Source organism: Caretta caretta, chromosome 2 (assembly GCF_965140235.1).
Source record: "Caretta caretta isolate rCarCar2 chromosome 2, rCarCar1.hap1, whole genome shotgun sequence".
Classification (NCBI taxonomy): Eukaryota; Metazoa; Chordata; order Testudines; family Cheloniidae; genus Caretta; species Caretta caretta.
The window spans coordinates 254,737,312-254,752,724 of NC_134207.1; the positions used below are offsets into that span (position 1 = coordinate 254,737,312).

Here is a 15,413-nt window from a genome sequence, read left to right on the forward strand (position 1 = left end):
TTTAAACCTAGATTCCATCTGCAGTATTGTTCCTCTAGAAGATAAATGTATGTTTTAATGATGAAATATCGCCCACTTTTCATTTTTAAAATATAAACCTTTTTTACTATTGATGCTTTCGTATGAATCTCTAACTATATGCTCTCGCTTAGTTACAGACATATCACAGGATGAAAAGACTGTTGAACTGGAAGCAGGAGTTTCTGATCAATTTGATACAACTAAAATGGAAACCTCTCCTAAAAGGACACCAGCATCTGATGACAGTCAAATGAAGCACATGATAGAAGTGACAGAAAGCATTCAAGCTGTAATACAGCCAGAGTCAAACAAACAAGCAGAAGACCAACAACTGTCACAAGATGCTGAGGTATCAGAAGTATCCACAGAGGAATCTCAGCCTCCCCTTTCAGCACCTGAGGCCACAACTACACCACCAGAGACTTTAGGGTCTGTGAATAAAGAGGAGACTTCTTTTAAGATAGAAGAACAATTGGAGACAGCAAGAGTGCAAGAAGATGTAGAAAAGAAAGAAACCCATGAAAGCTCTGAAACATCAACTTTTCTGTTGAAAGTGGAAACCACTCCTGCAAATGAAAGTTGTACAAACAACAGTTCACTATTAGGAGACAAACCTATAAAGTCACCAACTGAGACATATTCTTCATTTTCATCATCAGTTGATATAAACAAGAGAAGTGTGTGTTCCTCACCAGTAGTTTCATTAGACTTGCATTCTGCACATGACATGCTGCACAGTCAGACTCCACCACGGAGTTCCTCTGCTGGAAATGTTCTCCCAACAACTTATATATCTGTCACTCCAAAAATTGGCATGGGAAAGCCAGCTATCACCAAACGAAAGTTTTCTCCTGGGAGACCCAGATCAAGACAGGTGAGCATATTGTTTTAGTATTGAAGCTGGTAGACAAATCATTGTTAACTTTCAATATACTGTGTTTTTGAAAGAAGTATCAAATTTGGGTTTATGAAAAACAGTTTGATCTATCCTGGAAAATATACATTGTGTTTATCCAGCAGTATAAATTGGGCATACAGTTTATTGTTAACAATCCATTATTTTAAACACATTTGCTTTGAAAAACTCTGGGTAACTACAGGTTGAATAATTGAAGATAAGACGTGGTGAAGTTCTCTAATGGGAAATTTCTTACTTTTTGGATTATCCTTTGAGCACTAGAGCAAACTAGAAATCTTATATGATCCTCAAATGCAATATTCAAGGACATCCCAGAAGTGATATTATCCATAATGTCATAATTTTTGTTGTGTAAGCTTATTTCTCCCTGTTTCATATCAATCTGCGTATATTTCCATCTTGATTCGTATATTGTATTTGTAGGCAGGATGTGGTAAAACTTTTTCACCTACCTTTATAGATGAACCTGCAGCAACCTCGCTGTCCTTGTGCTGGGAGATTTTCCCCGGGCAGAAATTTGTGATTATGGCAAATGATCTGATTTTGTTACGTTGACAGATACCTATTAGGAACTATCTGGTACAAGTCATTGCAATTGTGATTTGGGTTAGATTTGATCATAGTCCTCAAGAGTAAGTAGCTTACTGCATCATCTATAATACACACTAAAGATATAGTTTGAAAACAAATTGTTTACACATCTTTCTCATTTATTTTGCTATTGCAAATTCTTCACAAGAAATATTGTACTGTGACTAGTAAAATTAGTACTTCATTAGTCAAGATCACAAAATTTCATTTTATGCTTCTGATCATCATAGGCTCATAATTTTGTTTTTTGTAAAGGAAAGACTTGTAAAATCTATATGATGCTTTCCATATTACTGATTTAGGCAAGGTCTACACTACATACTTACTTTGGTATAACTACATTGCTCAGGAGTTTGAAAAATCCATACACCCCTAAGTGATGTAGTTATACTGACCGTAACCCTCCATGTAGACAGTGCTATCTCAGCAGGAGAGCTTCTCCTTTCGTCTTAAAGTGTCTTCACCAGAAGTGCGACGGTGTGTTGCAGCTGTGTTGGCGCAGCAGCACCCATGCAAGTTTGTAGTGTAGAAGTGTCCTTATTTAAGACTATTCACAAGCTCAAAGCAAAGCCTGATATTTTTTAAGAGGTGATAAACAGTGTTCTCCAAGGATTAAGAATCCAAGACTAATTTAATCCTCTACAGTAAATGCAGCAAATTGCATACAAGATCATTCAATCAGCTGGGGTTTGGTGCATTTCTCAGTGGCTTTCACTGTATGTAAACATAATGAATTTGGCTGGAAATATGCAGTAAATCAGAAATTTGCAGCTAATCTACTAGAAGAAACTACTTGCCCCTGCTCTAATATCTCCTTATGATATTTAAATGAACATTCACATATTTTAGAATGATATGACATTGTTTCTATACTTAAATGTCTTGAAAATAAAATGCATTTTCCTGTTAAAGTTTACTTAGTTTGTAATACAGATTTTTTTCTAGTGTAGTTTAAAATGACCTTAAAATGCTTTTTTGTGTGTGGGATGGGGAGAGAGCATGTCAAAGGGTGGTAACATCTTTATTTTGGACATCAGCAAACTAAATGTTACTTATGCTACTGCTCCCATGACTTGTGAGAACTCAGCCACAGTTCTGGTGGTAATGTTTGTTAATTAACAGCTGCTGGAGAGCCCGTAAGAGGGGAGCACAAAGGACAGATTTGGATAAATGGCCATATTTTAATGTGTGAAATGGCTTTCTGTGAATTCTACTAAAATCACATTAACAGTTTCTTATTTCTTTCCAGCTTTAATTCAGTAATAATATACATCAGTGGTGAAGGAAAATAATTGAACATTTAAAAAAAAAAGTCAACAAAAAGCACTGAGTTATGTTGTACATACTGCACACTTCCTCTACTATTGACATGAACATCTTGATATATCCAGTGCATGTAATATAGCCAAGTTACAATTGCTGTGGGAACCATAACATTGAATTTTATGGCTAGAGCAAACAAAATACCAGTCATAATGTTGTCATAACATAATTTTAGCATTTAATTTCCATGTTAATTTTAAAAAGAAAAAAGAGTCACCAGTTCATTTCTTTGAAATATGCATCTTGAGGCACTTCATGATTTCGGGATGTATTAATACTCTGAGGAGTGGTCATAATGGATCAAATATTCAAATAAACGCGTTTAGTTAATGTTTTAATGTCTAACAGTTGAAATAGTACATGTATGGTTATCTGAGTGTGCAGAAACATGGATTTGTCTGGATAATCATTTCCAGTGGTTAAATGGCTCCCATTTACATTGTTAAGAAAAATACAATACACTGGTCACATAGCACACAACTCATTCAGAGTTTGTTTATTTCTCAATTTTTTACTTTGCCCAAGTTGGGGAAAAAATAATTTTCCACGTGAGGACTAAAGGCTGATCTAAGGTTTATTGAAGTCAGTGAAAAGACTCCCATTGACTTCAGTGGACTTTGAATCATGCCATTAATATGCTAAGTTGGAACTTGGATCATTCCAGTAGCAATTTCATTGTAAGAAAAGCATCTGCAAAGGTTTTGGTCCAAATCCTAAACTCCTCAGTTGTTACTCATTTGTTTTTCAGTCCTAACTCTGTCAAACTTCCATTGAAGTTGGTGGAAATTTGCCTGAGGAAGGACTGAACAAAAAGTAAGAAAGAATCTAAGGATATTTGATTAAAGTATAAATTTAAAGTAAACCTGGCTTTTCTCTCATTTATTATACTAGTTTTTGTTACAACTGGATCATCTTATGTTTTTGTGCTCTTAGCTGATCGTTTCTTAATTTTGTTCCTATTATCTTGTTACAGATTTGACTTGAGTGTGTTAATTAAGAGACCTAGATATCTATAGAGGATACTTATCTTTTGAGAAAAGGAATTTGCTTTTCTGTAATTGATGTTTTCTAAAGATTGTTTCACCATTGGAATCGCACTTCTACTTCTCAGAGATTAGAGATTCTGCGTTTATTCTTTTATACTCTTCTATTATTGTAGGTCATTATATACTGAGGCATGTACTATATGTACATATATGTATGCAAATCCTGGAGACAATGCAGTAATTCTTTCCAATGAGGGTTCTCAATTTTACAGTATTAACTTCCTAGTCTGCTCCTTTGCTAAAGGACTGAGATCTTTTGAATGTGGGTCTGTAGAGGATACTAGCTTTAGAAAAGTCCAGTTACTGGTAAACAATTTCCCTTTAGAGTAATGTATAAGCAATCAGAAAAATCCCAGCTGGGTAAGTCATGTGTTAAACTTTGTACTGATTGGTAGCATCCAGAATTGCATTGATACAATTTGCCTTGAGTCAATGTTGTTTTAAAAATCTTGTACTTGTGGCAAATCAGCAATTGTGGATGAGAATAATTAACCTCATGTGAAGATATTTCATTAGTACCTGAGAACACACACAGTATTTTTATCCTCTGGTGTTTTATTATACGCAATTTTAAAAAATTGGATATTAAATATAGAGATCTAGTTTTTTCTTTCAAACTGGGGTGAATATCTGAGATATTCTGAACTGAGATTCCACCTTACCTAGGGAGGTGGTGGAATCTCCATCCTTAGAGGTTTTTAAGGCCCGGCTTGACAAAGCCCTGGCTGGAATGATTTAGTGGGTGTTGGTCCTGCTTTGAGCAGGGGATTGGACTAGATGACCTCCTGAGGTCTCTTCCAACCCTAATATTCTATGATTCTATGAATATAAATATCTACTTTTCTAATTTTTAGTAGATTAGACATTCACACTATCTTCTTTCTCTGCCGTCAAGTACTCAGTTTGTTTTTGGAAGTTGATTCACACATTACAGAATTACAGGAGCAACTCCATAGTTAAAATTGTCACTAGTTTTTCTGTTTCATAATCCTCTTTTGGATACAATTCCTTTCCTAACTTCAGAGAAACAAAAGTATTCTGTATATAATTTCACAAATTGTGTTCTGCCAAAGGAGAATTATTGTGGTGAAGTTTGAGAGTAATTGTACAAGGAGTTCATTGGAAATTAATTTGAAAAATTATAGATATTTCACTTCTGCGTGCTAATGTCCACAGACATGTTACAGTGAACACGTAAACCTGTTTGCAGTGTGGGAGCAGAAGCAGACCTGTCAGTCACTGGCAGCAGGAGAATGCCCTGCTCTTTGAAGCTCCTGCCAGTTTTTTCTGCCTCCCTGGTGGCTCAGCCAGGTCTCCCTGCTGCAGAACTTTTCTGAGGGAAATTCAAGACCTTGTATCAAATGGCTCACTAGCAATTTGGCTTAATAATGTGTCCATCTAATCCCCAGTCGTGTCCATGGGGCTGCATTTGCCTTGTGAGGAGCTGTCCCCTCAGCTCTACATCCCCTCTGAAGCATTTGCAATGTCTGGTGTCCCTGCAGGCTTCTGGGAGAGAGCTGGACTGAGAAAGGCAGAGGCAAGTGGAAGGGTCTGTGCCTCCTGCTTCACCCCTTAGTGAGTGTTTCTTTGGGGAATTCGACTCGCTCTGTAGGGTGAGTGCAGTTTCCCTCATAACGCAGTCTGATTGGAGGCTCTTCCCCTCTCCTCTGAGCAAGAAAGGAACCAGGCAGGATTGGAGATATTGGCTCTGCTGGGCAAGATGCAGCCCAGGCTGGTGGAAATTGCCTTGCGTCCTTCCCACAGCAGGAAAGGGGGCAGAAAGGATTGCAAAAAAACTGGCTCTGGGGCAAGCAGCCCCAGCTCCATAACGGTAGTGAAGCCAGAAGGAAGATCAACCCTGAGTCTCTATAGCCCACACCAGCAGCCATGCTTCTGCGTGCAGAGCTCAGCTACATCCCGCAGATGGAGAGCATGGGACACATCGCAGTCTCTGTCAACCCCAAAGAGTCCAGCAAAGGGCCTTTGGGCCTAGCCCCCTTCCCTTGCTTCTAACACAGATCTATCCATGTGGATCTCATGCAATAAAGAGGGGTAATTGCAAATCCATTCTTGAGACCCAGAAGGGCCCGTGTAGGGGAGGCGAGCCTCAGTGAGGACAAGGGGATTGGTAGCCACTCAAAATATTTTTTTCACAATTTCTGTCTGCCATTATTCTGCTTCAGAGGGGAAGTGAAACTGGGCTCAAATTCCTAAAGGTGAAATAAATTAATAATCAAATTAATGCTGTTTCCCCAGATCACCTTCGTGGAATGCAGTAGGGTTGGATAATCCCCAGCGCCAGGTTTCCCTTCTCACCTCCGTGGAGTGCAGTAGGGTGAATAATCTCCAGCGCTGTGTTCCCTGGCTCACCTTCATGAGTGGAGCCAATCTATACAGAAAAGACAAAGCAATAGACATGCTTATTTTTCTAGGCATGCATATGTATACCACACCTCTTCCCCCACCCTGCCGTGCACACACAATGGGAATTCTTTAGTGCAGGGAGGCCAGCAGTCCAAATCATAGTTAGACAATCAAATATTTTAAAATATCCCCCAAAACAAACAAACAAATAAAACATTAGAGGATAGACTCCGTCAGGAAAGAGTGTTCTGAGTATTGGAAACTATGCTTAGGAGGTCTACAGCTGCCCTCGACCTGCTATAGCTATGTTTTCCTTCTCATGTATCCTGGAATTTCCTGAAAGACTGCAAAAATATCAGACTGTAATCACCAGCTGCCTCTGTGGGTCATCATGCCCTAATGTCAAGGTTATTGTTCTTAGCTTTTGTTGCAGGTTGTCCTGACTTGCAACTACCTCCATCTCCTCCACCCGCAGATGGCTATGGAGTGATGAGAGGTTCACAGGCCGCAATGTGGGAGAACAGGCAGGCAGTAAGGGGCCTGTGGTCCACCATTTCTTTCTTTACTGGGAAGCTGGCAGTCTGTAGACTCTTTGAGGAACAAAGAGAGCTCCCCATAGCTCTTCAGAGAGACCCATCTGTTGGAGGGAATTTAGAAGTTTCACAGTAGTTGAGACACCCACTAGAGTGGTTGAGGAAATTTTAAGTTCTGCAAGAGCAAAAATGCCAGTGGAACATCTGCTTCATGGAGCTTTTAAGCTCTGTATTAGCAGAACTGGTAACTGAGTGACATTCTGACCCTATTGAAGTCCGTGGGTTTTTTGCTAGTGATTCCAACAGGGCCAGGATTTCACCCTAAGATACCTACTGTTGATAAGATATGGTGGATTAGGCTCTCAGCATATCTCCTTCCTACTTCCATCTGTACTCATGTATATGGCTTCTCACTGTATTTTATTCATGTATTTAATGTATTTATGTCAATTTATAATCACACTAAAACAGAGCACTGTTTCAAAGTTTCAGATACTTGTTTGGCATATACACAAATAGATAAACTGCCTCAATTGTTCTCCGTTACAAAGGAGAACAATTTTTCTAAAAGAGATTTTTGCCTACAAATGAGGTCTTCAGTTTACATGTGAATGTGCAAGGTAATAAGATATTTCTATATTCTTTTCTAACTTTTGCAAGAGAAACTTAAAATAGTATTGGGAAGAAACAGAAACAGCACTTTGCAATTTTTAAAAGCAAATTCTCAAGCTAAGCTTTGTAAGTGTAACCTTACCTTATCAATTTCTTCAGAAAGAAAATTTACTAGAACATGTATATTAAATGAAAGCCTAAGAATGCATAATTAAGGTTCCAGAAATAACCATAATTCTGCCTACCTGGTCCACAACTGTGAACAATTAATCCTTTTAACACGAAACCACCATATAGCAAATTGACCATAAGATTTGTTTTTCCTAGATAAACCCATGATTGCATGCTGAAATCAGATTGACAAATCTGCCTCCCACTTATTATATATGGGCTACCCAAACACTCTTCCAAGTACAATGCCCACTTCTGGACAGAGAGAAATGTTCACATGTACTGTATTATATGGCATATACATTCCAGAAAAAAATCCTTCAGTATCTCAGACACCTTGTTCACTGAGCTGCCCATTCTACCTCATCCTCCCTCCATAGTAGATAGCGTTTGTAATACCCTACAGTATTTTCCTTATTTGCCTAGGCTCTAATCCAGGCAAAGCACTTAAACATATGATTTAACTTGTTAATGTTGAGGTCAGTGGGACTACTCATGCTTAAAGTTAAGCACATGCTTAAATACTTTATTGTTTATTTAAGTGCTTTGTTTCTGGAGTGGAGTCTTAGTAATGTGTCACAAACACCACATTGTAAGAGAAGTATGATATATCTGCACCCTTGTACTAAAAGTACTAAAAACCAACATCTGAGATTAGTTAGTATAATAAACATTCAAATAATTAATTGATGGGTGCCATTTAAATGTACATTTATGGCAATAATACTGTTGCTGCTTGGGCCAAAGAGGGGCTAGCCAACTGGGGCCTTTCTGAGTTGTTTCCGTTAGTAGGAGAAAATGATGATAGAATCGAATATTTCTTGGGTGCAATCCTCTTTGTTTATAAAGTATGTACATAAAGTCCTGTTTTCCTGAACCCAGTAGGAATGAAAACACACACTCGGAGAAACACTTCCATCCACATAAACAATTCAGGGCTAAATTTTCTCTGCAAGTATGTGGCTTGGATGATATTGGGGATATTCTTTACCAAAAAAAAAAATTCTCCTGACAATATGATATGGATCATTAGTCGTTATCTATGAAAGTCGTTATCTAATCCTCCTATGAAATCAGTGTATACATACCATTACAGGGTATCCTGTATTTTAACACTAATATATGAGCCTATAGAGAAGCTTGTAAAAAGAATGTAGCATAGAAAACTGAATATTTGTGTGGGGTTTTTTTAATGTTAATACTAGAATTATAAATTTTTACTGCAAAGTACTCTGTGTAGTTAAAATTAAGATATTGAAATAACTGCTCTAGTTATTTAAGTAGCTAAGCACAGTAATTTATGGGTGTTTTCAGGTTGGTGTGTTTTTGCTGGTTTGTTTTTTGTTCTAGTTTAATTAAATTTTTAACTACAAAGTAATCTCACAACCGATTTTGCATTTTTTTCATCAGGCAAACATTGAGTAGAATCAATCTATGGTCTACCTCACATTTCTAATAGCTATTGTACTTTGTAACGTATTTTTAGTGATTTGTCAGTGATTTTATAATGTGATAACTAAGCTCTGCAAGAGTCATAGAGTTTAAGGCCAAAAAAGACCACCAAGTCATATAGTCTGACCTCCTGAAAACCACAGGCCACCACCAACACCCTACGCTAAACTCAACACCCCAAATTAGACCAAAGTATTACAGCCAACAAGAGACTTAAACTATTATGTGCCACAGGCAGAGAACAGGATGAATCTGATGAGGTTCAATAAGGATAAGTGCAGGGTCCTGCACTTAGGACGGAAGAACCCAATGCACAGCTACAGACTAGGGACCGAATGGCTAGGCAGCAGTTCTGCGGAAAAGGACCTAGGGGTGACAGCGGACGAGAAGCTGGATATGAGTCAGCAGTGTGCCCTTGTTGCCAAGAAGGCCAATGGCATTTTGGGATGTATAAGTAGGGGCATAGCGAGCAGATCGAGGGACGTGATCGTTCCCCTCTATTCGACATTGGTGAGGCCTCATCTGGAGTACTGTGTCCAGTTTTGGGCCCCACACTTCAAGAAGGATGTGGATAAATTGGAGAGAGTCCAGCGAAGGGCAACAAAAATGATTAGGGGTCTGGAACACATGACTTATGAGGAGAGGCTGAGGGAGCTGGGATTGTTTAGCCTGCAGAAGAGAAGAATGAGGGGGGATTTGATAGCTGCTTTCAACTACCTGAAAGGGGGTTCCAAAGAGGATGGCTCTAGACTGTTCTCAATGGTAGCAGATGACAGAACGAGGAGTAATGGTCTCAAGTTGCAGTGGGGGAGGTTTAGATTGGATATTAGGAAAAACTTTTTCACTAAGAGGGTGGTGAAACACTGGAATGCGTTACCTAGGGAGGTGGTAGAATCTCCTTCCTTAGAGGTTTTTAAGGTCAGGCTTGACAAAGCCCTGGCTGGGATGATTTAACTGGGAATTGGTCCTGCTTTGAGCAGGGGGTTGGACTAGATGACCTTCTGGGGTCCCTTCCAACCCTGATATTCTATGATTCTATGATTCTAGGAGGGACTAAGATCATCCAAATGCCCAGGACCCGGGCAATGGCAGGGAATTGATTAAGTAAGATGTACCCAATTAATCCTGGCAAGTGACCCATACTCCATGCTGCAGAGAAAATGGAAACCTCCCCGCAAGGTCACTGCCAATCTCACCTGGAGGAAAATTCCTTCCTGACCCCATATATGGTGCTTGGTTAGATTCTGAGCATGTGAACAGCAACCAGACAGCTAAGCACATGAGAGACTGAGAATGCTTGGTGCCACCTCAGAGCACTGGACCACCCTGTCAATTTCCCGTCTCCAACTGTGGCCATCTCTGAGGTTTTTTAGGAAGGAGACTAAAAAAAAACCCCAGAATATGTTTGGGAGATCCCTTCCTGATCCCTGCAGGTGACCATCTGAAGCCCTAAAGCATCAGCATTAGGAACACAAGATTTAAACCGGAAGGGACTCCCCCCCGGGTTGCTGAGTCCTGCTACCACCATCACAGGCAACCCTGTCATACAATCCCACTAATAAATTTGTCCAGATCTCTCTCAAAACTAATTAAGTTGTTTGTTTCCACAACTCCTGTTGGGAGACTGTCCAGAATCTCACTCCTCTGATGGATAGAAACCTTCCTCTAGTTTCCAGCCGTAATTTGTTCATGGTCAGTTTATATCCATTTGTTCTTGTGCCAACATTGTACTTTAGCTTAAATAGCTCTTCATCCTCCCTGGTGTTCCTCACTCTCCCACCCCCACCCCCACATGTATTTATAAAGAGCAGTTATATCTCTTCTCAGCCTTCATTTTGCTAAGCTAAACAAGCCAACTCTTTCAGTCTTAAATTGGTTAGTCTCTAAGGTGCCACAAGTACTCCTTTTCTTTTTGCGAATACAGACTAACACGGCTGTTCCTCTGAAACCTCTCATAAGAGAGGATCTCCATTTCCCATGATCGTCCTCATAGTTCTTTTCTGTACCTGCTCCAGTTTGAATTAATCTTTCTTGAACATGGGTGACCAGAATTGTACACAGCATTTCAAATGGGGTCTTATCCGTGCTTTGTACAATGGCATTAATACTTCTTGATCTCTGCTGGAAATGCCTTGCCTGATACATCCTAGGATCGCATTTGCTTTTTTCGCAACCGCATCACACGGGTGGCTTATCGTTATCCTGTGATCGACCCACACACCCAGGTGTCTCTCCTCCTCTGTTGCTTCCAACTGATGAGCCCCCAGCTTGTAGCAGAAATTCTTCTTATTAGACCCTACATGCATGACCTTACACTTTGTACTATTGAATTTAATTCCATTTATGTTATTCCATTCTTCAAGGTCATTCAGATCTTCCTATATAATATTTCAGTCCTCTTCTGTATTGAGCAAGTCTCCCAACTTTTTATCATCAGCAGATTTCATTAGAACACACCTATTTTTTGTACCAAGGACATTAATAAAAATACTGAATAAGATAAATCCTTATCTATTTTCAAGTCTTGTACTAATCCCCAATTTAACTAATAATTTTCTGTGTGGTACCATGTCAAATGCTTTACTGAAGTTCAAGTATATTAGTCTTCTGCACTTCCTTATCTAAAAAAGTCAGTTATTTTCTCAAAGAAGGAAATCAGGTTAGTCTAATACAGGGGTGGGCAAACTTTTTTGGCTGAGGGCCACATATGGGTGGGGAAATTGTATGCAGGGCCAGGGCAGGGGGTTGGGGTGCGGGAGGGATTGCGGGGTGTGGGAGGGGGTGCAGTGTGCAGGAACGGGCTCAGGGCAAGGGATTGGGGCAGAGGAGGGGTGTGGGGTGTATGAGGGGGCTCAGGGAAGGGGGTTGGGGTGCAGGAGGGAGCCCAGGGTAGGGGTGCAGGAAGGGTGTGCACTGCGGGAGGGAGCTCAGAGCAGGGGGTTGGGGTGCAGGAGGGGTGCGAGGTGCAGGCAGAGGGCTTAGGGCAGGGAGTTGGGGGGCGGGGTGGAGGAGGGGTTCGGGCTCCAGCCCGGCGCCGCTTACCTAAAGCAGCTCTGGTGTGGCAGCAACGCACACCGGGGCCAGGGCAGGCTCCCTACCTGCCTGCCCTGGCCCCATGCTGCACCACTTTGGGAAGCGGCCGGAACCACATCCCTGAGCAGCCCATTTGGGGGGGGGGGGGTGCATAAGGCTCCACGCGCTGCCCTTGTTAAGCCTCCAGGTACCTCCCCCGAAGCTCCCATTGGCCGCGGTTCCCCATTCCTGGCCAATGGGAGCTGCGGGGGCGCTGGCTGGTGGCAAGGGCAATGCACAGAGCCCTCTGCCCCCCCCAGGCCCCGGGAACATGGTGCCAGCCGCTTCTGAGAGCGGCGCAGGGCCTGTGGCACCGTTGGAGGCAATCCCGCAGGCCGGATCCAAAGCCCTGATGGGCCAGATCCGGCCTGCGAGCTGTAGTTTGCCCACCCCTGGTCTAATACGATCTGCCTTTGGTAAACACATGTAGCATTATATCCCCTTTTCCATTTATCTCCATTAATTTAATTATTCTTTCCTTCACAATTTATTCCAAAATCGTTTATCCCACTGAAGTTAGACTAACGGGTCTGTAATTGCCCCAATTACTTTATTTTTCCTTTCTTAAATATAGGTACACCGTTAGCTATTTTTCAGTCTTACAGTAGTACTGCTGAATAGAAAGATTTGTTAAAGTCCTTGCTACCAGACTATAAATCTTATGTTCCAGTTCTTTCTGTATTCTGGTATGGAAATTATCTGGTCCCCTAATCTGAGCACATTAAGATCTTTGAGTTTTCTACCACTTCAGATGTGGTAATTTCCATTTCTGTGCACTCATGTCCATCAACCATCCTGATTTCTTGCCAATGTTCCATATTGAAAACGGAGGCAAAGTATTCATTTAGTTTTTGGGGCATACCTAGATTATCTATAAACTCTTCCTCATTCATCCTGCATAGTGGCCCATCCTCATTCTTCCTTACTCTCATTTTATTTATATAAGTAAAAACATTTCTTAATTTCTTTCACATAAGCTAATTCTGTTTGACTTTTAGCAAGTCTCACTTTATTCCTACATTTTCTTATGTTCAAGATGTAGCTTTCTTTGCTGATCAGTCTGTTTTTCCATTCCCTTTAGGTTCTCTGCTTACTGTGAACCGCCTTTGAGGTGGCTATTCATCTGGAGCCTTTCCCTTCATTTTTTTTCCCCTTGCTTGGGATGCAAATTGCGATAGTTTTCATATAGTTGACTTCAAGAAATTCCAAGCCTCTTCCACATTTAAGACGTGCGCTGTCCAATGACTTCTTTTACTAATTCTTTTAATTTCCCAAACAATGCCCTTTTGAAGCAAAAAAAAAAAAAAACATAGCCGATAACCTGGTTTTGATTAGCCTTCTATTTAATTTAAACTGAATCAACTCATGATTACTTGATGCAAGGTTATTTTTACTATCAGCTCTTCTATGATGTCCTAACTCCTTACCAAAACCAAGTCTGAAATTGAATCACCCATTATTGGTTCAGTAATGTTTTGACAATGAAAACTGTCATTTGTCACATCCAGCAATAAGTGGACCCTACCAGTATTAATAGCATTTATTCTCCAGTCTCTGTTAGTCTCCCATTATGAGACTATTCTGAGCTGTAGCTCACGAAAGCTTATGCTCAAATAAATTTGGTAGTCTCTAAGGTGTCACAAGTACTCCTTTTCTTTATTCCTAGTAGTGTTTATCTCTCTAATAGTATTAAAGAGATCTCTCTATATATCTGAGTCCAACCCAAGGGTTTTTAGCAGATCCCTCCTAAGACTATCCCAGTGAAACCTCTTCTACAGTCTTTCCCCAAAATGATTTCGACCTATACAGATTCTGTTTTGTCCATACTACTGAGAGCGCAAAACACTGTGTTGCATTCATTGTATATGTTTTCTATTGTGTATTCTGTTGTAGTGGTTTTTTTAATCACTTTTAATCACAGCAGAAGTGCTCAGGTACTATGATCATGGTTGTTGATGTGAGAACCTAGATAGAGGGGACTTTTGTTGGTATGTGGGGCTGGGAAGAGGCTGTTATGTTTTTATTGTTATTAGGAGGGTTGTTTTTAATACAAGAAGAGTTAGATTTATAACTATCAAGTTATTTCAGAGTCCCAGTATCTATTGTTTTTCCTCTCACTAGAAATGACACAATTGCAATCTGAAAAGATCATATGTGGTATTTTATTAAACATTGAAACGAGATGAAAGCTTATGTTTTGTTCATCTTTATTTCTGATTAAAGTATATTTCATAAAGGAGGCATTCGGTTGCTAAACACAGCCACTGGTGATTTAGTAAGCTATCCTGACCTTTGTTGATGTTCTGTTTCCTTTTGTTGTAATTTAGTTGCAGCTGGTTCAGTTCTGAGGACTCAAGAATATGATGGAGAATGAGAACTTCCTGTTTATGTCAAAGTACATAATTATTACCATGGTTTTGATATAAGTGAACTGAATAGAACTTTTTCTGCAGTGTTGTGCTGTAATGGGCATTAATTAAAAGCCAAAATATAATTAATGCATCTCTTTGATGTAATTAATTTGTTCATACTATTGTGGAAGTGGTGTGTTTTTAATTAAATTTATCTGACACAGAATTCAAATGTGTTTCTGAGCTACAATAAAACTTGGATTCAATTGGAAATTTAAACTATAACAATGTGGTTCATAATCATATATAATGCATTTTGTTTTGAAAGATGGATATTTCATATTCAAATTTAAATTTCTAATACATTTTAAATTGACTTGAAATATTTAATTTCTGGAGAAGTGTGTTCTCTCTGCAGCAAAATTATTTAATATATTTCAAATAGGACTTTAAATGGTTTTAGGTCTTAAACAGTAGTTTGAGTAATGTGTTTTGAGATCTTTGGATTGTGGCCTTCAAGTGGTATATTCTCTCCTGTATAAACACAGGATGAGGGGAGGACTTTGATATGCAGAATATGTCCATTATTTTGTTATGGGTAAAGAACAAATACCTGACAAATAATGAACATTAGTTCTTTAGGGGAAAAACAAATCTGAAATCCCAGAAAGATTTTTAATTTAATTTTCTGGAAAATTATCTTGTTCTTGCCCAAACTGGAAGCTAGTGTTCTATCTCCCTTGATGTTAAAGAGAAGCCTGACTAGTCGCCAAGACTTGACATCTTAAATTTCCTGTAGCTCCTGATCTGCTAACATCTCTGACAATGTAATTCTGACAATTAATGTTATTGATAAAAATAATTACCATTCAACAAAATTACTGATTGGTAAAACTACAATACTTTCAACACAGAGAAATTTAACTTCATTGGTAGTCTTTCCATTTCCACTGAGTTC

General features: G+C 39.6%; 1 protein-coding gene across 10 annotated transcripts in view; it reads left to right on the forward strand.

Annotated features, from left to right (window-relative positions):
• KMT2C (lysine methyltransferase 2C) overlaps nt 1-15,413 on the forward strand; it is a 328,257-nt gene that overhangs the window by 204,767 nt on the left and 108,077 nt on the right. For all 10 annotated transcript variants that reach the window (XM_048837560.2, XM_048837566.2, XM_048837562.2 and 7 more), the window contains one exon: nt 153-895. In XM_048837560.2, the coding sequence (XP_048693517.2) occupies nt 153-895 (743 nt within the window). The remainder of the gene's footprint in view (nt 1-152; nt 896-15,413) is intronic.